Source organism: Daphnia carinata, chromosome 6, assembly GCF_022539665.2.
Source record: "Daphnia carinata strain CSIRO-1 chromosome 6, CSIRO_AGI_Dcar_HiC_V3, whole genome shotgun sequence".
NCBI lineage: Eukaryota > Metazoa > Arthropoda > Branchiopoda > Diplostraca > Daphniidae > Daphnia > Daphnia carinata.
This window is the reverse complement of record NC_081336.1, coordinates 856,469-879,515: the sequence shown is the minus strand read 5'-3', so window position 1 is coordinate 879,515 and position 23,047 is coordinate 856,469. Positions and strand designations below refer to the sequence as shown.

Genomic DNA, 23,047 nt, shown 5'->3' with positions numbered 1-23,047 from the left:
AACCTGATACAAGTTTCCCAGCAACACAGGTAACATTAGTTGTGTTATCGAATTTGTTTTTTTTTATTAAGTTCTGCCTTTATCACAAACCAATTTACGTTTATTACGATGTTGGCTGCTTCACCAAACTTTGGCCGTGCAATTGTTTTAGATAATCTGATTAATTTGTAACGTTTTATTCCACGTTTCGATTCACCACGAAAATGTCTTCTTCCACCAACGAACCGGTAAAATGAGTGTAGTGACGAGTATCATCGATTAGATACACTCCCGGCGAATGATTTTCAATCTTCACCCACACTTGGTCGCCTGCTTTCATATGAAGCGTTGCCTGGAAGCCCACCGGCCTTAGCTGAAAATCGGTAGGAATATTCACCACATCAGTCCAACCTGATCCAACAAAGTTTCCGTTCAAGTAAAGGCCAACTCCAAAATAGGTATAAGTCAACGTTGCTGGATAAAATATGTGCCCCGTGAACGAAAAGGAATAAATTCCTGTCCGAGGTGACGTGAATATTCCTGTTTCTAGATCCATGGCATTTCCTTCATTGATTCTTGCTATTTCAAAAGCGATGGGAGTATTCAATGTTGCAAAGGAAGAGTTTTTGGTAACGTAGAAATAGATGGACGCTGATTTTAAATCGGCGTAGCCTATCCAACGCTGGAAACCTGTTGGCGTTCAAATACGAATAAATCTGCACAAAAGGTAATGTTTTAATACATACAGTTATATCATTTACCTGCATCGTCAGGGAATATCGAAAAGTCACAGTAAACAGATTCCACCATTGAAGATCCCTTTACGTTGTAGATTCCATTCAGGGTATGGCCGATGCGCCAAAGATCTTTGCATGAGGTCGGCATTCCAGTGATCGCCACTTGCCCAGAGCATTCGAAACGGCCTAGTGTGTGAACTCCGGAAGATGTTTCCAGTTGCGTTCTTCCGAAATTCAAGCGAGTAATGGGCAGAATGTCCATATCGTTGATGACGCCTAAGGTAAGTGCATTCGGCATTAATAACAATTTTTTTTTTTTTCATTCATTGAAAAGAAATAATTAATTTACCACTATCGACTAGTTGCAGCGGTACTGTTGCGTCACAATTGCATTTAACAGTGGCATCGACACAATTTCCATCGATTCCGCATTGACAGATGTGAGCTTCCGTATTGCCACCGGACCAGAAATACTTTGCATTTCCATACCTATCGTTCCACCAGGCGTACGGAATGGTATTAAACTCGAAAGGTGCATAGTAGCAGTCATACTAACCAGAATGACATCTATGATTGTATCGAATTAATTTTAATGATGCCTGAATAGTGGTAAGCTACCTTGATCGCCTGATGGCATTCAGTTGACAAATCAACCAAAGCTTTCATTTGCCTGCTGCTTGCATAGTAGTTAACTGGTCTTGAGTAGCATCCAGGATCAGCGCAATGACCCACATCCAACGGCGATTCGCAGTCGTGAGGAATTGCTGTCGTACCTGTAAGGATAGTATAAACAAAGAATCTTATTTTGAGAGAAAACGAGAGACAACTTGCCATTGTTACCTGTGGTCATATTGCAATATACGTTGATCGGATTATCACCAACACCTTGGCCATCAGGGTCGATCAAGTGTAATCCAGAAGGAAGAGATGGATCAGCTGCATGAAGTTCTGCGCACGTTCTTGCCATTCCAACTGATTTAGGTGGACTTTCAAAACTATTTTCAACAGATGTTTGGTGTCTTGAGGCTGTTTCTTTCTGTCGAGGAAACATGCTAACGAAAACTGTTTCTAGCTGTTGGATTCTAGATTCCAAGACGTTGAATTTTGATAATAAATCTTGTTTTTCGTCATTCTGAACAGAAAAACAATGTATAAAAACAAAATAAACTTGAATTCTATAATTGCAGCGGGCAGACTTACACGGCCTTGTTGTTGGGCTTCCAGCTGCGTTATTTTTTCTGCCAGGTCAGTATTTTTGGCTAAAAATAGGGCATTGTTCTTCTCCAGTCTCTTCACAATTCTATTTAATTGAATCTAAGGAACGAGTATATTGAAGCACAGGTCAATTTAGGCACGACAGACGCATAATGAGAAGTAAAACTAAGTAGGGTAAATGGTGAAGGAGCTTACGTAATTTTCTCGTAGCTGATGGAATTCTTCTTCCAATGGAACGGCAGCAATGGCCGTCATCCAGCATATGGCAACAAATAGCACACTGAAGCGTACAGATGAAGCAGTACACAATTGAAACATTTCACAATCGTTAAAGTAATTTTATGGATTCTGTGCAGCTATATTTTACAACCTTCTCTGGCTAAACTGACTTCACAAGTTAAAAGATATCGAATGCGTACAGAAATCTTTAAACTGCACACTGTCAAATAGGCAGTTATCATAAGATAATAATAGCAATAATAGTGTTTTGACGGGAACCCCGGTATTGTGCAATTGTAGATTTTTCCCCCTTAGCCAACTAAATTTTCAATACAAGGTTTGGCCAAGATTGAGCTGTTTAAACAGACTTCCTTAACCTGCTTTTGTAGATTAGCTATGTGATGAAGGTATCAAGGAAAACAGAGTGATAGAGCACGTTATCTTTTTCGTCAATCAAGTCGTACCAACTGAAACACAAAATTTTAAAGCTCTTGCTTAGGCTAAATCCATTATGTACTTCAAATTTTAAGATAACCTCCTTCGTTTGCCTTTTTTCTGATGGCCGTTACGACCAAAAGAAAACTGCCATGATGTTCAGTCAGCAATCGTCAACCCAAGTACATTTTCTTTTCCCTTCATTTATCAAATATTCACTTTGTCAAATACTCACACAAAAAATAAACAGCAAAAGAAAATTTTCAAGGCTATTACTAGAACCCTAATTTGTTCAAATCACCTAAAGCAATGCACACGTCAGCTTAAAATCGGTTAAGGTAGGGTGAGAAGTTTAGTTTACCTCGTGGCCGCTAAGGCATTAAAAAAACAGTGAAAAAGAATGTGCTTTGACCTAATGTTGCACGAAATCTTTCTTCCTGAAAAGGAATAACTGATTAAGTATTCTTCGGTTTTCCCAGACACCGAATATATGGCATCATCAAGAGCGGGTAAAGAGGTAACTGAAGCAGTTTACTATTTCAATTTCTTTTACTTTCTGTGGAAGCTTGATTTTGCTTGACAAAATGGCGGCGAACAGTGTCAGTTGTCTAAATCGTTTTTGCGCTTGATTGTTCGAAAGTGAAAGATTTACACGTAATGTTAACTGATTCCAGTTTCGTACATGTTCTAGTGTAGGCAAAGGCCATAGTGTTATAGGAAAAGAGTCATTCTGAAAGAAAAACAACTATACAGCCACTAGTGTTAGACGATGTCTGTAACTACAGCATCGTGCATGAATTTGTAAGTACACAAGACTTGCTCAAAGTTGGCTCATTGCCAAAATTGAAATCGTGTGTAAATCTTCATGCAAATCAAGATGAACACAAGAGAATCCTTGACGTCCCGCCAGACCTTGACTACCAGTAGCATTCACCTGATGTTTGACTTTGAAATTTGAACATTAACTTGGGCATGCTGCTGTATGGTTTCTGCTACTCCTCCATAATGTTTTGGCCATTGTTAAGTTCATTGAGTTGTAAAAAGTAAAGTTTCATATTGACTTGTTTGTGCCTCAGTATTATATTTTTCTGCTAGAATAGACAGGTGGCTTTAATGAGAAAGGTGTGGTCACCATCAGTCGTAGAAAGCACAGACGTCTTAAAACAAAGTCATTTTGTTTTAATAATGGTATAAGAATTTTCATTTTTCCTTTTTCATTAAACAATTTACTGTTGTCTTTCTAATTGCAGGTGAGTCTTCTGGTTGTCAAAAATGCTGGTGATCACCTTTGTCCTGCCTGTGTTGTTTTGGCGACGACATGGAACCCTCACACCACGCTCACACCGACATGGAAGCCGAGACCTTATCCCATTAGAAAAGCTTGCTGTACATGATATCAAACGCTTTCCGCTAGTGCGAAGATAGTCTCGCCCGAATGCCACTTTCATTATGCAAAACAGGGCCAAGCGGATCGTACGATAGCAAATCGTTTAATGTCACAGAGACGAACGTGCCGGCTACTGCAGTTTGCCGGTTAAGTATGCAAGCCATACGTTTGTCTACATGTTCTTTTTGCTTTTTTTGTTTTTTATCAAGATTATATAGCCACCCTGTGCCAGAAAAATCTTCCCAGACGATGCGCTGAAGTCCTGATACGGATTGTCTGTCTGCCCTCGTTGTGTTCTTAGTTTGCCTATAGTGCAGAAACGTTTGCTGGATCTTCAGCCAGTTCAGCTGGTCATTAAATTGATTGGACCTTTTACATTTGGATGGGCTCCCAGACGTTAACCGCATGCAAAGGTTGCTACCCGCTTTGTCTACGTTGCAGATTCCACGTACGCAAAGTTGTCTCAACAGCCGATCCGTACTGTAATTCCATGTACCCAAAGTTGTCTTCCTGTGGCCCAAGTTCAAGGAAAAGCTCAAGAGCTGATCCGCAGTACTATATAAGACGGAACACTACAAAAAATGTTTCAGAAGTTCTTAGACGTCTTCGACCAGCATCAGTTACAGCATCTTGTATTCGTTCTGAGATGATGTCGTCTTTTTATTTGCTGCTCGCGGCCGTTTTGATGGCACAAATCAGCCGAGCCTGTGATGGTGGTAACGAGGAACAACTTTTGACGCAGGATCCGAGAGATTTTTACACCCAAGCCTACGGTTATACTCCTGAAACGTGGAACGTTCTAGAGTACCAACTAGCGACTGTTGACTCTCCAGTTGATGGTAACAAAAAACATTAAAATAGTTAATGAAAGATTAAATGGTTCTATATATCTATATATATTCTATATCTACTGTTGATCTTATGTACTTGTAATTGTTGTGTTTAAAGGTTATTCGAACCTGTACGACGGGAGGACACTTAACAAGCAGCAACACGTCGTTAAGACGTTACAGTCCACTAAAAATGATCTTCAGTCAGAAGGTCGTCTGGCTCTCGGAGGATTGGGTGCCAATTTGATAAACGCTGGCTTCTTCAACAATCGATTTACACCGGCCAATACTTGGAGACCGTTTGCCACTCTCGTCAATCGCCTTCCAGTTTCTTTAAGTCAAAGTTTTGACTATAGGTTTGATATGTTCGAGACCTGTGTTTCACCTAACGGTGAATCTGGAATCTGTGCGCCAGGCTCAGTTTGTTCGCTGTTCGGTGGACGACCGACTGATTCCTGTAGTTTTGGAAAAGTCTGTTGCATTAGTGAGTTACAGCCGTGTCAATGTGTCAAACGTAAAAAAATGTTATAACTGATGTGCCTTTTGTTTTGGTTGGACAGATACGATCAACAAGTGCGGAGGCGTTGTTACTTTAAACAACACGTACTGGCAGAATCCGTCTGCGCTCATTAACGCTCCATCTTCCTGCTCGTTAACTGTGAGGACGGACACGAAACTCACCGAACAATCAAAGAGACCTATTTGCCAAATTCGGTAAATTATATTACTATTTTCACTGATGCGTAGATGGCGAGTACAGATCTCACCGAGCGTTATATTCGTATCATTTTTCTCCGATTTGTAGTTTGGATTTCATCTCGTTTACAATTGCCCAGCCAACAGCTGGAAATTGCATTGATACATTCCAAATCGGCGAGGCAACTACAGTGGCACCTACCATCTGTGGTGACAATAGCGGACAGCACAGTATACGGAATCAGAAAATTAACTTTAAAATGATCAGAATTTAGAACCTTTTTTATCTCTTAGTGTACATTGACGTCCCATCGTCGGCCATTACTCCTAGCAACGTACAGTTCATGTTTAATTTTGCAGCTGATACGGCCAGTCGTTCATGGAACATCAAAATCGCATTGCTTCCTTGTGGGGGTTCCTACCTCGGTAACTTAACTTTAACGTACCAAAAAAAGTAGCCTGTCTATTGTTTTTACATGGTGGACTTCTTCTACAGCTCCGGCGGATTGCCTGCAGTATTTCACGGCCGCCACGGGGAAAGTACGGTCTTTCAATTGGTTGGATATCTCGGGCACAACAACACGCCAATTGAACAATCAAAATTACAATGTTTGCTTCAGAACGGAACTCATTTCCGGATTGGTACGCATCATGAATATGCGACTTCTTGCTCACAGAACTGACGCTTGATTTTCATTTGATACAGAAAGCGACTCAGATGTGCCTGTCGGTGTGTTCGGTTAGGAATGGTGACGCTTTTTCTATCACGACGCCCACCACTACCCCCGCTGCTATTGCGGCGGCTGCGGTTGTGGCTGCCCAGAATGCCCTCACAGCTTCAACAGCCATTCAGACCGCTGCACTGGCAGTTCTCGCAGCCGCTGGAGCTGGTGCTACGGCAGCTCAAATTCAGACGGCAACTGATGCAAATATTGCTGTCAGAAATGACCAGGCATCTCTTGCATCCGCTCAGGCTGCCGCTGCTGTCGCCAACACTAACGCGGCAACGCTCTCCAGTATTGGTACGAGTGCATTCATCAATGCAGTTAATACTGCCACGTGCCTGTACGATTTTCTGCTCATCGCTGGGGCTCGAGATGCAAATGATGTAGCGGCCGATCGCTATTGCGGAAACGCACTCAATCCCGCCGCTCCTCCAGTAGCGACTAGCACCCAGATTTGCAGTAAGTTGAATGACACTTAAGTTTGTTTAAGTTGGTAAAGGAGTATAGGTTTGAATGTTTGGGATAGCTCCAGTTAGACCATTCCGGATTTCGTACCATACAGATGGTACGGAAGCGGCTGTGGCTGCGGGGACAAACATCCTTCCTGCACCGGCCGATACAGCCAACACTGGTTTCTGCTTTAATTACGAGGAAAAGTGAGGTGGAATAACAGTGTCTGAAGGGTTTGTGTAGCTAAGCAAAATTCAAAAAAAAGGTTCCGTTAGCGTTAGTTATGGTGTGGTGAAGGATCATTTTAAACTACATTTTTTAAATAGTTATACTTTGACTAATTACAGATGGATGTAAAAATCTGTTGGCCGTTGTGTAACGGTTGGTTTGTTAAGTAATAGTGGGTAGAGTGAATTGAATATAATATTTTGGCGTGGTTCGCTTGCCAATAATTCTTTTTCAACCGTAAAAATTGAAATTGTTTGTTATCTAGAAGCAGCTGATCGCAGAGCCTATTCCTGTTATCAAATTGATTGTTACAGCATTAATCGTTGCTTTTGCATCTGATAAACAGGAAAGTTAATTTTTAAAAATTAAGGTAGGCAGATGGTTGGTGTGACGTGTAAAACTGACGGACAAAGCTGTGGAACCCGTACCGCAATCGGACTGATGCCCAACTCCACAAACATGTAAAAAATATGCTAGTATCGTACTGAAGATTTCATATTCAAAATATTTTTTTTCTTGCTCTTTGCAGGTTTTTATTGAATGACGCAGACCTGATAATTGAATATTAGTTATTCTCAATATGTTCTTGTTTTTAATAGTAGCAGGGAAGGGTAGTGACCTCTTCACGATAGCAATCTACGGTGAGGCGTAGAACTCTGGCAGTTTGAAGTATTTTTGTTGTTTTTCCAACGGAGTTTTTTTATCTTGTTTTTTTTTTTCAGCACTTAGTCCTTTTTCAGTCCTTTTTCAGATAGTGAACCAGCTTCGTACAAATGGTTCCTTGAACACCGACGGAGGAAATACTACATCTACCCTAGAGCGCTACGTGTAGGACGAAATGAATCGCTGGCTCTTCATTTCTTAATTTTTTAGATTTCGCCCACAGCAAATTTACTGCTAGGATTAGCATTCAGTTGAAGTCTGGATAACCAAGAAAGGAAACAAACAAAATAACGCGAGGCCTTTGTTTTGCTAACTTTTGTACACTGGAACATGACCGCACTATAAGAATTTGATGTACACCGTTTTGAGTGCAAAGTGGTAGTTAAACGCTACACCGACACTGAGAAATTCAACTTTGCATTGACCAACGCCTCTGCAGCCTTTCGCGTTGATATCTTTGTTTAGAAACGAAGAGGTGAGTTCAGTCTTTTGCCTTGTAATTTCCTATAGCTGGAATGTACAAACTGAAAAATTCATCTCATCATTCTCTCTAAGTCTTGTTTTCTTTTCTTACAGGTCTAGCCTGAGACTCCATTACAAGGAAGGAATGAGACGTCAACATTAGTTGTGGCCCAAGATGCCCGATAGTGGTGCGGAAGAAGTAGGGTTTAATCCTACCACTCCAGTATATAAGACCGTGTAGCTCAAACATTTTTCAGACGTGTTCTGAGGCATTAAATCAGAAATATGCCGAAGCTAAACGTAGTATTCTCAATTGTTTTAGTATTGTGAGCTGTCCACCCTTGCGATGAGATTGGCGAAGGGGAGCAATTAGCATTCGTAGGTTTTCAGCAATTAAATGATTCTGTCTTTGCCTACCACTACAGTTCTAACCCATGGAATTCATTTGATCGAATGAGGAGTCGTTTGCCAGGTATGTTGATGAGAAATTAAATCAAAAGAACGATTACCAAGCATTCGCTCCGTTTTTTAGGGTATGTCGATTTGTACTCAAAAGGACGAATTTCCGTCAAGAAGCCGGACTTAATCCGAAGAATTTATCCTGATGGTCGTTTCGCAATTCGTGATTTTGCTTCTAATTTCACCAACATTGGGGTTTTCAACAATCGAGTCACGCCGGCAAACACATGGAGAATGTTTCCTAATCTGGCCGACAGGATTCACGTTTCCTACATCCTACTTTTGATGATCCACTAGACAATTTTGATGCATGTGTAGGAATCAGCGGGATCTATGTTCCAGGTTCTAGAGGCCTATTTGCCAAATACGGTATGCTAATCACCATTTACCGCTGTGTTATTGATAAAATTATTTCATTTTCTTTGGTAGGCTGGATTTTACATCTTTCACTAGGACGCAGCCCACAGCCGGAACTTGTTTGGATAATTTTCGAGTCGGTGGCGCAACAACTGTGGTGCCCGTTACTTGTCCGTCTGTTCGGTCATCAATGGCGGTGACGGCTTCTCGATAACCAGCCTCTGTGAGACATGGGACGACTGGCTTTAATGCTATTTCCGCAGTCCAAAACGCAATAGCACTTGCCGCTGCGAATTCTAATGTGGGCACAACTGTCACCATCACTGCTGGAGATACTTTTATCGCGGCATAATTGTACGATTTCCTTCTTATCGGAGATGGTCGAGATGTCAGCGGAAGCACGGTTGACCGTTATTGCGGAAATAAACTGAACCCATTAGCGGGTACTCATTAGTTGCCAGGATTAGGCACTAGCAATCCCAGTGTGCTGTAAGTTACACAAGTAAAAACATCTAAATTTATAGTGCAGAAGCATTTTGTTTGATTCGTTTTGAAAAGATACCAGAGCTCCGATGAAACCGTTTCGTGATCTAATACTAAGCAGACGGGATTGAAGCGGATGATTTCACCAGCGATTCCACCAGTCAATGATTAAACCAGCGATTCCAGCCTTCGCCAGAAGTGATATCTTGAACACTGGATTTTGTCTTGATTATTAAGTGCTTTAAATGAAATCTTGGCGTTGTGAATCTTGTATTGTTTATAACCCGCATTGTGTTGCGTATAATTGTTCTTGGGATTCTTTGCACTAGCAATCAAATTATGTCACTAGCATGGAGTAGTTTAGGTTTAATGTATTTAGATATCACATGGTGTTGGCATGGTGTAATTTGTACCTGAAATTGGGTTTTCTCTTTGTTAAGGTTTCAATCAATCTAGTAGGATTGTTTTTTTCTTACTTTAAATAACATTTAACTTGAATTTTTTTTCAGAAATATGTCGGTTGAAGATAAAACACTTTAATCGCACATCAAATGAGAACTGCTAACTTACAGACCTTTATAAGTTTTGTTGTTTCTGTTTTGAAACTATCAAAAACGTATGGAGTCAAATCTCGAGACACGGACTTGGAAATTACTACTTGCTTTTATGCAAAAAATTACGCATTCCTATCATTTGGGTTCCCGTTGCAATGAAAGAATCTTACATTTCCTATTCACACAAAAGGGTTATTAAGTAAATTCCTTATACATTTTCTGTAGATATGTCGAAACTATTTTAAAGACCAGTGCAATGGCAAACCATAATGGCACAAATGCCACAAACGTGTAAACCAAAATAGCCATAAACTTGTGGTCGCCAACCCGTGATAGACAACTCCAACAATCAACTTATATAACTTTAGATGTTTCGATATGCATGGCTGGAACGAGCTACGGCGAATTGTTAACGTATTTCAAGTGTATTGAAAAGACGTCTTCATGATATCTCAAGCAAAGTGCACACCCTTGTCACCAGAAATAGCTCTTAGAAAACCCTCCTTGCATTACTTAAGATTTATGAACAGATGTGAAAACTATAATTTCTTAGGGCAACGTCGGCAAAATTCAAACAAACACGAACGTTAATACTAGCACATCTATGCTTTCAAACAATTTGTTCGATTTTAACGATGGAAGAATTTTAAAAATGATATTTCTTTTTTTCAAATACACCATTGTCTACAACACTGAAGTGACCAAGTTGAATAACCCTTTTTAAAAGTAAATTTTAAATACCTTTATCCATTTACTTTTTTACTAAGGTCAATGCCAACCTGTTGCATACAATTAGATTTGCATAGATAGGTGAGAAAAAAGAGATATTTCAGCAGATTCGCATCACACCTTTCTCCATCGTGAAAACATCCACCATTATCGATACTGCTCGCACCAACGATTTGGCAACATCTTCGTAAAAATCGTACCCTTCCCTCTAAATATTTAGTTGCAGACGATTTTTCCAGTTGCCAATTTCAGGGCTTTAACCTTGCCAATGTCCTCGCCGAGTTCACGTCGGCATTGAAAGGTGATCGTGCATAGCTTTATAGCAATCCTTCAAGTTGATTAATAGGTAACTAGATTGGGTTTCGTGACCTGTCGTGTTTTTTACATGTATCCAACGAATTCCTTCCTCAAACGGCGGGCCGTTTGTTGTACTTCTAAAATTCGAATCAAGCGTCTGTGCTGCAGGTAAATTTGCAATTCACACATATGGTCACAGCATCTCGCCCTTGATGCGGCACAATGCCCTTCGCGAAGTCAAAGCCTAGTTAAGGAAATTGCAGTATTTGACCATTGAGTCTGAAACGTACCAGCACTTCCTTAAGTGCTCTCTCGTTTATGTTTCAACGCGTTTTCTCAAATGGCAATGAAGATAAAGTTCACGGGAAGGGTATCGGGACAAGGTTTGGCACTCTACATACAAAATGCGCCAGCTGCTTATCGGTGAATAAACTCGGAGAAAGGTCGCGACGAAGAAATGCGTGGATCCTACCTTTTCAGGTACTATCCTTTGCAAATGTTTATTGCTATCTACACCTTGACAGCCAAATCTTTGGCTACGATCTTCTCGACGAGATATCTGGTTGTTTTTTTTCTTTACGTCGTTGACAAAACCTATGCAAATGCTCCACACGCAACGCAAATCGTTTTTAGTACTCTGCTTGTTCTAGACGTTAAGGTAGTAACTTTTTTTGTTTAATTTTTGGCTAATGTCCCAGCAGGTGGACCACACGCTTGAGTACGAGACAAGTGAAATAAAGATAAGTCGGGTCACAGTCCAATCTTCTGGCGTATAAAAGGCAGAAGTGATTCGGATGGAAGTTCATGTCTCTGCCGGACTTCGACGAGTAACAACATCTTTGAAGAAAAACGGACGCAGAGCGAGAAGAAATCAAGGGAGAAAATGTCTACCTTTTGTATATTATTCTCAGTTCTCTTGATGTTGCAAGTTAGCCGAGCTTGCGATGGTAACAATGAGGAAGATCAATTAGGATCAGCCCGACAGCAATCGGACGATTACTACGCAAACGCCTATGGATTCAGCCCCGAGAGTTGGAATGCTCTTTATTATCAATCATCAGGCGTACCCATCACAGGTAATTATGAAATAATTCTCGGTGCTTTGTTTCATAATCTAATAATTTCTTGTTAATGTTGCATAGAATATCCTGGCCAGTATGAAGGACGGACTACTCTCAGCAGCGGTCAGCCGATCAGCGTCAACCCGTTTGCCAAATACTTCGCTAACAGTAATTATAGTCCAGCTATTGTATAATATAATTATGTTATGAATAATAACGTACTTTACAGTTATAGTTAAACATTTTTTTCTATGCCGTATTGCTAAAGAAATCCATCGTGTTTTAGGTAATACGGGCGAAGAGGTGAATCCAGCGGAAGGCCGTTTCGCGTTTGGAAATTTAGGAACCAATTTGATCAACACGGGCATCTTCAATAATCGCTTCACGCCGGCAAACACTTTCAGGCCCTTTCAAAATTTTGGCAACAGAGTTCCGCTCATTGTGAATCCAAATTTCAACAACCCCATTAGCGGTTTCGACGATTGTACTTCACCAAGCGGCGATTCTGGAATCTGCGTTCCAGGAAAAGTCTGTTCACTGTTTGGCGGCCGACCCAGCGGTTCTTGTGTCCTCGGCAAAGTTTGTTGTATAAGTAAGTTCGTAAAGTCTCCAAGTTACAACCAATGAAGGTTGCCCAACTAAATTTAATTGATTAATAGATGCTATCACCACTTGTGGAGGAACAGTCACCTTGAACAATACTTTCTGGCAATCGCCGACTACGAGCGTTAGCGTCCCGTCCACCTGTGCCCTGACTGTCCGAATGAATAGCAAGCTAGCGGAACAATTAAAGAAGCCAATTTGCCAAATTCGGTAAGTACAAATTTATGTATTCGAACAGTCGGTACAGCGAATAACTCGGTGTTTTTTTTCTTTTATACAAATTCTCATATAGTTTGGACTTTGTTTCATTTACCACTGCCCAGCCAACAGCTGGAACATGCACAGATACATTTACGGTTGGCGGAGCAAAATCCGTGGTGCCCACCATTTGCGGTGACAACACTGGACAGCACAGTAAGCTGAGAAAAGAATATTTAACTTTTAAGTATAGATGACTGTTTTCTTGCTATTGAAACGTAATTTTTAGTGTACATCAACGTGCCGTCATCAGGAATTACCCCTACCGATGTTCAGCTTATGTTCAATTTTCCTACTGGAACAGCCACTCGCGCTTGGAACATTAAAATAGCAATGCTTCCATGCGGTGCCTCCTACCTCGGTAACATTTTTAAGAATTGTGCATTTTCGTAAGACCTGAAGACGATTACGGTCTTCCCCAATATTTAGCTCCGACTGGCTGTCTCCAATACCACACCACTGCCACCGGAAGAGTCAGATCATTCAATTGGCAGGATGTGGCGGGCGCACGTCAACTTAATAATCAGAACTACGACATTTGTTTCCGGACTGAACTCGTTGCAGCTCAGGTATGAATTCATCTTTCGAAAGTTTGCAATTAACTGATGAAAAGTAATTTTTTTTTTTTTGTTGCCGTTTACCACCTTGAATGATGGTAATGAACAGCGAGCAACACAGATGTGCTTGTCGGTTTGTGCGGTCACAAATGCCGGTGACCCCTTCTCCATTACAACTCCAGCAGCTGTGTTAGTTGGAAATGCCAATAATGCTGCGATTTCGACTGTTGCAGCCGATGTGACTGCCGCCGGTGCAAACTCTAACGTGGGTACAACCGCTCGTAATACTGCTGGCGATACCCTTGTTGCCACCTGCTTGTACGATTTCCTTCTCATCGCCGGTGCTCGAGATGTCAATGGAGTTGAGGCTGATCGTTATTGTGGAAACCAATTGAATCCAGCAGTGGGCACTCCTCAACTTCCAGGCGCAACCACCAGTGTTGTAGTTTGCAGTAAGTTATCCTTACAGTTAAAACCACGAAATAATTTTCATTTTGTTAATCATAAATTATAATTCACGCAGCTCCACTGACGCCATTTAGAATGACTTACCGAACAGACGGCACTGAAGCAGCGATATCAACCATAAATGCGCCAACCGTTCCAGCTTTCGCCGGAGCTGATACAACCAACACTGGATTCTGTCTTGACTATCAAGAGCGATAAAATTACTGACATTCAATAAGTATTATTTACCGAATTACCAAGTGTATTTGAAGTTCATTTTGTTTCGCATTATGCAGGTGGTGGGTTTCTTTACCCGTTTCTGTAATTCCGGCGTTTCTTTCGGTTAGTGTTATTAGTTGTCAATTAAGCAATGCTTTGTGTAACTCCCCTGATGTGATTTGCCTTTGACCTGTTCGGTTACGGTGATGAATATCCGCCTCTTGATTGAATATTTATTTGTAAGCACCACTGGAAGTTATCCTACCAGGCTTTTAATTTTGTTTTGAAATAAACATGACTGAACCATTCTTGGGTATCAAAATAAACAGCAAACTGTAATCCTGAGTTAACGTTCATTCGTTCTTCATGAATAAGAAAAAGAGAAATGAAATTGTGATAAAAAAATTTCTACATCTTTTCATCTATACCACTTGAAAACTGAACTTAAATTTCTGTGATTATCAATAGATTTTTGAATAGAAATTATGTATTTTAAGCAAAATTTGAAATTTGGCCGGAAATGAAAAAGTGGGAAGGGTATGCCACTTTTGTCGAAATGTGTGAAAAACAACATTTCTTGAAATTCGACAAAAATCATACGGCACAATCAAAATTACCGCTGATTTCGATTAAGCTATTGGTTTTTGCATTAAACCAGCGATTTTACCTTTCAAATTACCTGAGGCTGATACAGCACAAATCACCCCACTAGCGCCACCTTCTATTCACGGGGCAATAGCACTTCTTGACACTAGAGCCCCGTAGAATCCACAGGGCAATCTTACCTTTCAATTATTGGAAGACCGTTTCGTTTAAACCGTTAAGTTAAAGTTTCTTTTAAATCGTTAAGACCGTACGTACGTAACTCAATTGGTTGATGTGAGGTTTTATGGATACAGCCGTGAAGACTTCAGAAACTGGGTAAATGTTTTTAATCTTTCCGATCAGTGACCGAAAGAGTTAGCTTTATAAATTTTTTTAAAGGTGGAAGCTATGACGACGAGTGTGTGTTGTTGTTGGTCTCGTCAAAATAGCCTTTCATTATGCCGATTAAAATCCGTCAGATCTCTTTGAAGTACAACAAGCTTTTAATGCAATTATGGAAACAATCACTTGGAGTCAAATTCAAACAAAACCTATGGTAAATTACTCATATAATTCGAAAGGAAGGATTTTGTTCATTCTGGGAACATATCTATCAACGATGCTAGCTCCAATGGGACATGTCGTATGTTGTACGTGTATATATCAAGTATGTTATGATTTGCAGTGTCTCTCCGAAGCTTCTCTCAAAAGAATATGCTAAGCAATCAACTCACGAATCATATAAGGTATGAAATATATATATGACTCAAAAGTTTTTATGCTTAATGGAGTTTTACTGTCTTATTATAGATAAATAATAAAGTTTGATCTGAAAAGGTTCCTTGTTTGGGGCAAGGTCCTGAATAAAGTATTATGATTGGATACACTACATGGAATTTCCATACTTTTTTCACATTCTCATTTAAAAACGGTATTTAATATTTAAAAAATTGAAGTGCATATCTGGGCTCCCTTCCTTTCCGTAGCCCCGTTTCCCCTTGACTCATAATAAGCCCGTAGGGGGTCATGCCCCTACTGTACGGTATATATAAAAATAACATATACCGAGGTTTGGAGGGCTCTGGCCGGAAAGGGGACGTGGGGGTCCGCTTAGTCCGATGAAGTGTTCACGGAGGGCTACGTGGCAACCCACAAATCCGAACTAAAGGTTAATCGCTCCAGTAAAAATGTTCCAAATCTTCGGCTCTTCTTCCGGCTTCTCTTAGCCAATCACCGGGTAATCTCCCCGGTGGGTCAACAAGGCAGTGTCTCCCCCTGCCTGGGTTGACGGCAACTTTTGAAAGGGCTATTATGCCTTTTTAAAGTTGCAAAAATATTTCTATTGTGCAGAGAATTGTCAATAAATTTTTTTTTATAAAATATTTTTTGCAAAATTTGCTTCCTTCATTGTCTGCTTTCGCTGTGTTCACACGTTACATTTATCAACTTTTTTCTTTTTATTGAGCTTGCTCAATTCACCTTTACTGTTTTTGTTAAGCATTGGGCCACATTTGATGGTTAGCATTGTTTCCATTGGTTAATCGTTTATCTGATCAGTAGATTTCACTTTTCGATTCATTAGGGAATCGAACCCTGAATGTTCGGCATACCGAATCAATGCTCTACCAATGAGCCATGAATCATATGATGTCAAGTTGGCTTTTTTCTTGTCAATTACGGACATGCATTTATACTAAGAATAAAACTGAAAAGCAATGCTGCAATAGTCCTTTCTACATTTATTCTGCTTTAATTTTATACATCTACTGAGATTTGAACCTAGGGTAACAGATACCGCAGCTAAAGGCTCTACCACAGAGCTATGGACCTTATAAAATTAATAGACAGATAAATATATACTTGTGAAAGACTGCATAAACATCCTAGACGGTAACATATGATATGCGATAATAAAAAATATAGATATATCTCGTGGCTCAATGTTAGAGCATCGGCGTTGCACGCTGAATGTCTGGGGATCGGTTCCCATACGAGTAAAATATAATACAAATACAAAATTACTTCTGAAAATATCCATGTATTACACGTTGTTCCTTGAATCGAAGTTGAAGAATTCAAAGAGTGCAATAAATAATAATTGAATACTTACAGATAAACGATTAACCAATGGAAACAAATGCTTACCATCAAATGTGGCCCAATGCTTAACAAAAACAGTAAAGGTGAATTGAGCAAGCTAAATAAAAAAAAAAAAGTTGATAAATGTAACGTGTGAACACAGCGAAAGCAGACAATGAAGGAAGCAAATTTTGCAAAAAATATTTTATAAAAAAAATTTATTGACAATTCTCTGCACAATAGAAATATTTTTGCAACTTTAAAAAGGCATAATAGCCCTTTCAAAAGTTGCCGTCAACCCAGGCAGGGGGAGACACTGCCTTGTTGACCCACCGGGGAGATTACCCGGTGATTGGCTAAGAGAAGCCGGAAGAAGAGCCGAAGATTTGGAACATTTTTACTGGAGCGATTAACCTTTAGTTCGGATTTGTGGGTTGCCACGTAGCCCTCCGTGAACACTTCATCGGACTAAGCGGACCCCCACGTCCCCTTTCCGGCCAGAGCCCTCCAAACCTCGGTATATGTTATTTTTATATATACCGTACAGTAGGGGCATGACCCCCTACGGGCTTATTATGAGTCAAGGGGAAACGGGGCTACGGAAAGGAAGGGAGCCCAGATATGCACTTCAATTTTTTAAATATTAAATACCGTTTTTAAATGAGAATGTGAAAAAAGTATGGAAATTCCATGTAGTGTATCCAATCATAATACTTTATTCAGGACCTTGCCCCAAACAAGGAACCTTTTCAGATCAAACTTTATTATTTATCTATAATAAGACAGTAAAACTCCATTAAGCATAAAAACTTTTGAGTCATATATATATTTCATACCTTATATGATTCGTGAGTTGATTGCTTAGCATATTCTTTTGAGAGAAGCTTCGGAAGAGACACTGCAAATCATAACATACTTGATATATACACGTACAACATACGACATGTCCCATTGGAGCTAGCATCGTTGATAGATATGTTCCCAGAATGAACAAAATCCTTTCCTATTAAATAGGGAAGAGTTTACATAGATAATACATAATTATGTAAAAGCTTCATTTTTACTTACAAGTAAATTTTAAGAAGAAGAAATTGGTCCTTGAAATGTTAGTGAATAAGAACCTAATCCGTTTAATGTAATACCTGCAACATCAACCCTGAATCTCACTCAAAAACCAAAATTTCAATTAGACCCCCAAATAGCAAACTTAGAACAAATAAGGATAATATTGGTTGTGTTGTGTATGTGAGTGTTACTTTAAAATAAACTTGCAGACAAGCTGTCATTTGTAATTAGGCAATCATTTCACTCATCCTTAATTCAAGATAAATTTAATAAGAAGCATACCCCCACCTCAACTTGGAATGTGATTGACAAATCATGAAAATTGACAATTTTGCTGCCAACCTTTCTTACATCTGGGATGGCTGGCCACAATGAGAATCTTTTCAAATTCACGACAACCATTCAGCTATGAAAAGAAAGAAAATGTGTCACAATAAAACATTTTTGCTGATTAATTTTATGTTTAGCTCACATAAGGATGTTTTAGTAGAGAAATACTGGCATGGGAAATCAAAGCAGTATCTGGCCATTTTACAGTAGAGCAATGTGGTTGAGCACTCTCTGAAATCTGAATGGATTAAAAAAATTTGTTTGGTTAATGTTGAAGTATAGGTTAAATTCAACATGGAACTGTCAGTTCATAGTTTACTCGGCATTGAAAGAGAGCACTTTGGCATTTCTGTTACAACTGTTCCATCTTTTTTGCTAGTGAAACATAAAATGAAGCATTTCCCATTGAACACTCTTAGAAAAAATGAATGTAGCCTTTTTACAATTTATTAAACTGTTGATATTACGAATCTGAATAAAATAACGGAACTCCCATCACTATCACTTCCTCACAAATCTATCAATCCACTATTACAAACCTCTGTTCCTTGTCTTACACTGCTTGGTACGTACCAAAAAGAACAGTGAATGCTAATTGACGGTAAAATGCGAATCCGACAATTAGTTATTTAATGAACAAAACGTAACAACATAAGAAAGTTCGGACTACTGTGTGCCAAACCTCAGGATAAGGAATTAGATCTACATTGTTGCCAGTTTACTCTTTCCCCTTCTTCTGCGCCATGGGAAACCCAAATCCAAACAGAAATTCGCCACTTGCGTCAACATGTGTGGTTACTGGCGAGTTACTGACTTTTTTAATCTTTGCCTGAAAATCAATATAAAAAATTCAAATCGCTTTTGTGAGTTCTTCAAGAGGGATGAACGTTACAAAATGTATGACACACAAGAATGTGATGTTGCGATTCTTCACCTCTCTTCGCATTTAATTTACCAAGCACTTCTGGTTCGTTTGGTTAGACCTCTTGCACCTATTTCAGAATCGGAAAGCCAAAGACAGTATTCCAACAATGTTTTGTGAAACGAACAAAAGAAGTTTATTACCTTTTACAGACTTATGTTTAATCCATTTGTTATACTTTGCATTCAGTTCATTACCTCGGGTTTCATTGCCTGCATTGAAATGTGCGCTGACAACAAAACTGTCATCACGAATTAATTGATAACTTATCTCTCGTGTCTTCTGTCAATACGTGCAGTCTTTTTTCTAGCGGACCTGTGGCGAAAAATAAATTTTTATTTTTTGAAAAAGGAAGCAGGGAATATTGGCGAAACCGTTTGCCATAATACCATTGCATAATTTTGCTTCTGTAATTGACGCCCTTTTTGGGCATATGCAAACGGCATGGTCACACTTATTGTGCCGTTGGACTAATTCCTGGAATGCAAATTTTGCGAACAACCGTATTTTAATTTTAACCTTGACATGTGCACAGGAATATAATAATTTTGTCATTGATTTAAAACTTTGCTTTTATTCTTCATAGAGCAATGTGCTTTTAGTATAAGTTTAATATTCGAGCATCGTACTAACTAGAATTAGAAAGTTTGTTTCTACCGATAGCATTACCTTTTTTTAATATTAGATGGATAGAAAAATATCTTGTAACGTTCATTATACAGCAGAATTTTTTTGCTTATGTTAACTTTATAGCTTTCAATTCAAAATGGACGTTTCTTATCTTAATCTGAAAACGGAAACGCAAACTAATCTTCACGGCTGAGCTATAAAAACAAAAATGCTAAACGTAAACGATATTCAACATTAAGTCCCAGTAAAAATGATGCAAAAAATCGTGCCGATATAGAAGGATGAGGAATAAGCTAAAGAGTCACGAATTTGGTTAGATTAAGTCAAATATGGTCTGTTCGTTGAAGAAGCACTCGGCACAAACACCTTTTAGTCTCTATTACTGAGGTGTTATACGATGACGAGTGTGCGATACGAATGGACTCGAGTATATAAGGTGAAGTAAGCTACACGATATCTCGCAAGTCTCTGATAAACCACGTCGGAGTATACAACGTTTTTCAAACAGAAGCAGAGTAAATCAAATTTTAAACAAGGGAAATGCAGAAAGTCTGGCTATCAATCTACACCATTCTGGCGTTGCAAACTTGTCGAGCTTGGCACGGCGATAACGAAGAAACCCAGGCTGCAATTACCAAACAATTGGACGAGTACTTCACCGATGGCTTCGGTCTTACCCCACATCGCTGGAATTCTCATTACTACCAAATGAATCCTCAGTTTCTAGGTAAGAAACGTTAATGATTAATTCCATGAGTTTTCAGTTACAAACGTCGTTTCGTAGAGCAAGAAAGTCTTTACGAACGACGTTCACCTTCCAGCAATTGGAAATCTCACGGAAACCAGTTCAGTAAATACCTTCTTGACGGCAAGTTCGCCTAAATTTCTATCTCCGTGTCAAACAATTTAACTTGATAATTTAACATTCAGGCAATCTCCAAGAAAACAAAGTGGAAGGCCGTTTGGCCCTTAGTGGCTTGGGCGCCAATCTGATTAACACAGGCCTCTTCAACAACCGATTCACTCCAGCGAATACGTGGAGACCTTTTAACAGTTTAGCAAACAGAATTCCTATTACGTACAACCCAAATTTCAATAGTCCTCTCGACGACTTTGACGGATGCACATCTTCCAGCGGCGAAGCAGGAATTTGCGTTCCAGGATCAGCCTGTTCGCTGTTTCGAGGCAAACCAAGTGGATCCTGCGTCCTGGGAAAAGTGTGCTGCGTCAGTAAGTTCAAAAACTCTTTAATTGTTAGCCTTTTAAATATTGGAAATTATGTCCTACCTTTCTACACAGACGCCATCACTGGTTGTGGCGGAAGCGTTACGCTAAACAACACGTACTGGCAGTCTCCTATCACGGCCGTTAGCGCTTCGTCCAGCTGCACACTGACCATCCGATTGAACACCAAGTACGTGGAACAACTAAAGAAGCCCATCTGTCAAATTCGGTAAGACATGTGGTTGATTAATTCGGCTACATAAATCAACAATTCGAATTTGATTATCGTTTAGACTGGATTTTGTATCGTTCACGACTGCCCAGCCGACACTAGGAACTTGCACAGATACGTTCCAGGTTGGTGGTTCGACTTCTACAGTTCCAACTATATGCGGAGACAACAGCGGACAGCACAGTAAGTATAAAAGAAAACGAACTAATCCAATAAAGTGTAGAAAAATGGACACGATTAGTATACACTTATGTTATATTATCACAGTGTACCTTGACGTACCGTCATCTGCCACTACACCCTCTGATGTCCAGCTCGTCTTCAACTTTGGAACAGCAACGGCTACACGTTCATGGAACATTAAAATAGCAATGCTCCCGTGCGGCGCCTCCTACCTGGGTAAACGTCATTCACGTCAGATTAGGATAGCTAAAACGACTAACATAAATTGCGTCTGCTACCTTTATTGTGTTCCTAAGCTCCTGCTGGTTGCCTGCAATACTACACCGCAAGCTCAGGTAAAGTTAAATCATTTAACTGGCAAGACGTCACCACTACCGCCATCCGGCAACTCAACAATCAAAACTACAACATTTGCTTTAGGACCGAACTGCTTTCAGGACAGGTACGAATCAGTTTTACCAATTAATTCCTACTAAAGAAGAACGTTCATTAATTTCAACTTAACTGATTAAAATTCTATTTATGTCTAGCGAGCAACTGAGGTGTGTTTATCAGCTTGTACGGTCACTAGCGGTGATGCCTTTTCTATTACAACACCGACAAGCACCGCTGCCGCTACCGCCGCCAATGCAGTCGCGACAGCCACAACAGCAGTAGCAGTTGCCCAAGCTAACGTTGCCGCTGCCACGGCAGCAACATTGGCTGCTGCCACCGCAGCCCTCACAGCCGCCCAAGCCGCTCTTGCAACCGCACAAGCTACCGCTGCTACAGCCGCTGCTGCTGCTGCCCTTCTCTCCGGAGTTGGCACTAGTGCTGTGGTGAATGGCGTCACTACAGCCACCTGCATGTACGATTTCTTGCTCATCGGTGGTGGTCGAGATGCGGCAGGGATCGCGGCAGACCGTTACTGTGGTAACGCGCTCAATCCCGCATCTGCTGGGTCGGCTACAAGCGTCCAAGTTTGCAGTAAGTTTCAATTTAAATTTGCATTAAAACGTTTCAATTGTACACTTACTTTGGGTTGAATATCACGTGACAGCTCCCATCAAATCATTCAAAATGAATTACCGGACTGACAGCACCGAAGCTGCTGTGGCTGCCGCCACCAATGTTCTTCCGGCTCCGGCGGACACACTCAACGTCGGATTCTGCCTCGATTACCAGGAGAAATAGAGATGCAAAACTGTGTTTTACATCATTTTATCTTAATGGAGATATTAATACTTCCCATCGTCTCCTGGTGCTGGAATTTAATGGGTTTTCTGTAAGCTACCGTGACTGTGGAAACATGTACTGTACTGCAAACATTTAATTTTGATCAGTCAGTTCCATTTTGTTATGGTGAATATGCATTATAAATAAACAGAACATTTCACAAAACATTTAATTTTTTATCAATCGCCACTATTAATTGTTGATTATTATTGTAATACTACTATTGAATTGTTAAACCGTTAATTATTACGTCGTCTATAACTTAAGTAACATAAGGAATAAAAAGGATAAATTACCTTAATCTTTATGGCCGAGTTTCAGTGACGAGTTACATTTTCTTACTAGAATACAAAAATAATTAATGTTAATACACAACCGCTTCCAATGCGATTTTATACCTTATATTCTTCTGTATCACAGGCTCCTTCCAAACGCGTCCGCTGAATATGTTAGATGTTCCATCAGATGCGTTTAAATCATAAACATAATAATCCCTTCAGCCAAAAATTTTGATGTTGAAATTCTTTGAGGG

At 40.0% G+C, this 23,047-nt stretch overlaps 3 protein-coding genes and 4 long non-coding RNA genes across 11 annotated transcripts; 4 read left to right on the top strand and 3 right to left on the bottom strand.

Annotated features, from left to right (window-relative positions):
• Positions 1-138: 138 nt before the first annotated feature.
• On the bottom strand, positions 139-2,351 carry LOC130690004 (uncharacterized). Its single transcript, XM_057512956.2, has 7 exons — positions 2,127-2,351; positions 1,917-2,030; positions 1,557-1,848; positions 1,335-1,489; positions 1,066-1,267; positions 741-992; positions 139-669 (listed from the first exon to the last, which is right to left on the bottom strand). Exons 1-7 carry the CDS (start codon positions 2,247-2,249, stop codon positions 176-178), a joined length of 1,632 nt encoding a protein of 543 aa, XP_057368939.1. The 5' UTR covers positions 2,250-2,351; the 3' UTR covers positions 139-175.
• Positions 2,352-2,989: 638 nt separating this feature from the next.
• Positions 2,990-7,098, top strand: LOC130690002 (uncharacterized). Of its 2 annotated transcripts, none has more exons than XM_057512954.2 (10): positions 2,990-3,102; positions 3,686-3,773; positions 3,836-4,811; positions 4,921-5,286; positions 5,363-5,516; positions 5,608-5,729; positions 5,793-5,924; positions 5,995-6,140; positions 6,205-6,682; positions 6,750-7,098. In XM_057512954.2, the coding sequence occupies exons 3-10, from the start codon at positions 4,355-4,357 to the stop codon at positions 6,881-6,883; spliced, it is 1,989 nt and encodes a 662-aa protein (XP_057368937.1). In that variant the 5' UTR covers positions 2,990-3,102; positions 3,686-3,773; positions 3,836-4,354; the 3' UTR covers positions 6,884-7,098. The 2 variants fall into 2 exon arrangements, with proteins under 2 accessions (XP_057368937.1, XP_057368936.1); XM_057512953.2 differs by having other exon boundaries at positions 3,013-3,102; positions 3,681-3,773.
• A 1,666-nt stretch (positions 7,099-8,764) lies between these two features.
• LOC130690455 (uncharacterized) lies at positions 8,765-9,684 on the top strand. The gene is made up of 3 exons (XR_009001008.2): positions 8,765-8,854; positions 8,915-9,331; positions 9,401-9,684. It is a non-coding gene; the product is annotated as an uncharacterized LOC130690455 (long non-coding RNA).
• A 2,033-nt stretch (positions 9,685-11,717) lies between these two features.
• On the top strand, positions 11,718-22,488 carry LOC130689828 (uncharacterized). 3 transcript variants are annotated; one of them, XM_059495697.1, is made up of 9 exons: positions 11,718-11,981; positions 12,048-12,134; positions 12,253-12,558; positions 12,626-12,779; positions 21,179-21,300; positions 21,385-21,516; positions 21,597-21,742; positions 21,831-22,266; positions 22,340-22,488. In XM_059495697.1, the coding sequence occupies exons 1-9, from the start codon at positions 11,789-11,791 to the stop codon at positions 22,471-22,473; spliced, it is 1,710 nt and encodes a 569-aa protein (XP_059351680.1). In that variant the 5' UTR covers positions 11,718-11,788; the 3' UTR covers positions 22,474-22,488. The 3 variants fall into 3 exon arrangements, with proteins under 3 accessions (XP_059351680.1, XP_059351679.1, XP_057368748.1); XM_059495696.1 differs by lacking the exons at positions 21,179-21,300; positions 21,385-21,516 and adding exons at positions 12,862-12,983; positions 13,057-13,188; XM_057512765.2 differs by lacking the exons at positions 21,179-21,300; positions 21,385-21,516; positions 21,597-21,742; positions 21,831-22,266; positions 22,340-22,488 and adding exons at positions 12,862-12,983; positions 13,057-13,188; positions 13,257-13,396; positions 13,494-13,836; positions 13,908-14,389 and having other exon boundaries at positions 11,719-11,981.
• Positions 14,827-15,381, top strand: LOC130689830 (uncharacterized). Its single transcript, XR_009000825.2, has 3 exons — positions 14,827-14,971; positions 15,035-15,191; positions 15,262-15,381. It is a non-coding gene; the product is annotated as an uncharacterized LOC130689830 (long non-coding RNA).
• On the bottom strand, positions 17,924-18,786 carry LOC130689831 (uncharacterized). Of its 2 annotated transcripts, none has more exons than XR_009000826.1 (3): positions 18,683-18,786; positions 18,252-18,347; positions 17,924-18,185 (listed from the first exon to the last, which is right to left on the bottom strand). It is a non-coding gene; the product is annotated as an uncharacterized LOC130689831 (long non-coding RNA). The 2 variants fall into 2 exon arrangements; XR_009000827.1 differs by having other exon boundaries at positions 18,649-18,783.
• LOC132088047 (uncharacterized) lies at positions 20,666-21,181 on the bottom strand. The gene is made up of 2 exons (XR_009421168.1): positions 20,949-21,181; positions 20,666-20,883 (listed from the first exon to the last, which is right to left on the bottom strand). It is a non-coding gene; the product is annotated as an uncharacterized LOC132088047 (long non-coding RNA).
• Positions 22,489-23,047: the final 559 nt, after the last annotated feature.

Bases quoted from the DNA above. Each gene is read 5' to 3' on its own strand.
- LOC130690004 (XM_057512956.2), bottom strand. From the start codon at position 2,249: ATGTTTCAATTGTGTACTGCTTCATCTGTACGCTTCAGTGTGCTATTT. The intron at 2,031-2,126 runs GTAAGCTCCTTC...CTCGTTCCTTAG, and splicing joins ATCAGCTACGAGAAAATTAC to ATTCAATTAAATAGAATTGT. The intron at 1,849-1,916 runs GTAAGTCTGCCC...TTTTCTGTTCAG, and splicing joins AAGCCCAACAACAAGGCCGT to AATGACGAAAAACAAGATTT.
- LOC130690002 (XM_057512954.2), top strand. From the start codon at position 4,355: ATGGGCTCCCAGACGTTAACCGCATGCAAAGGTTGCTACCCGCTTTGT. The intron at 5,287-5,362 runs GTGAGTTACAGC...TTGGTTGGACAG, and splicing joins TGGAAAAGTCTGTTGCATTA to ATACGATCAACAAGTGCGGA. The intron at 5,730-5,792 runs GTATACGGAATC...TTTATCTCTTAG, and splicing joins TGACAATAGCGGACAGCACA to TGTACATTGACGTCCCATCG.
- LOC130689828 (XM_059495697.1), top strand. From the start codon at position 11,789: ATGTCTACCTTTTGTATATTATTCTCAGTTCTCTTGATGTTGCAAGTT. The intron at 21,301-21,384 runs GTAAGTATAAAA...ATATTATCACAG, and splicing joins AGACAACAGCGGACAGCACA to TGTACCTTGACGTACCGTCA. The intron at 21,743-21,830 runs GTACGAATCAGT...ATTTATGTCTAG, and splicing joins CCGAACTGCTTTCAGGACAG to CGAGCAACTGAGGTGTGTTT.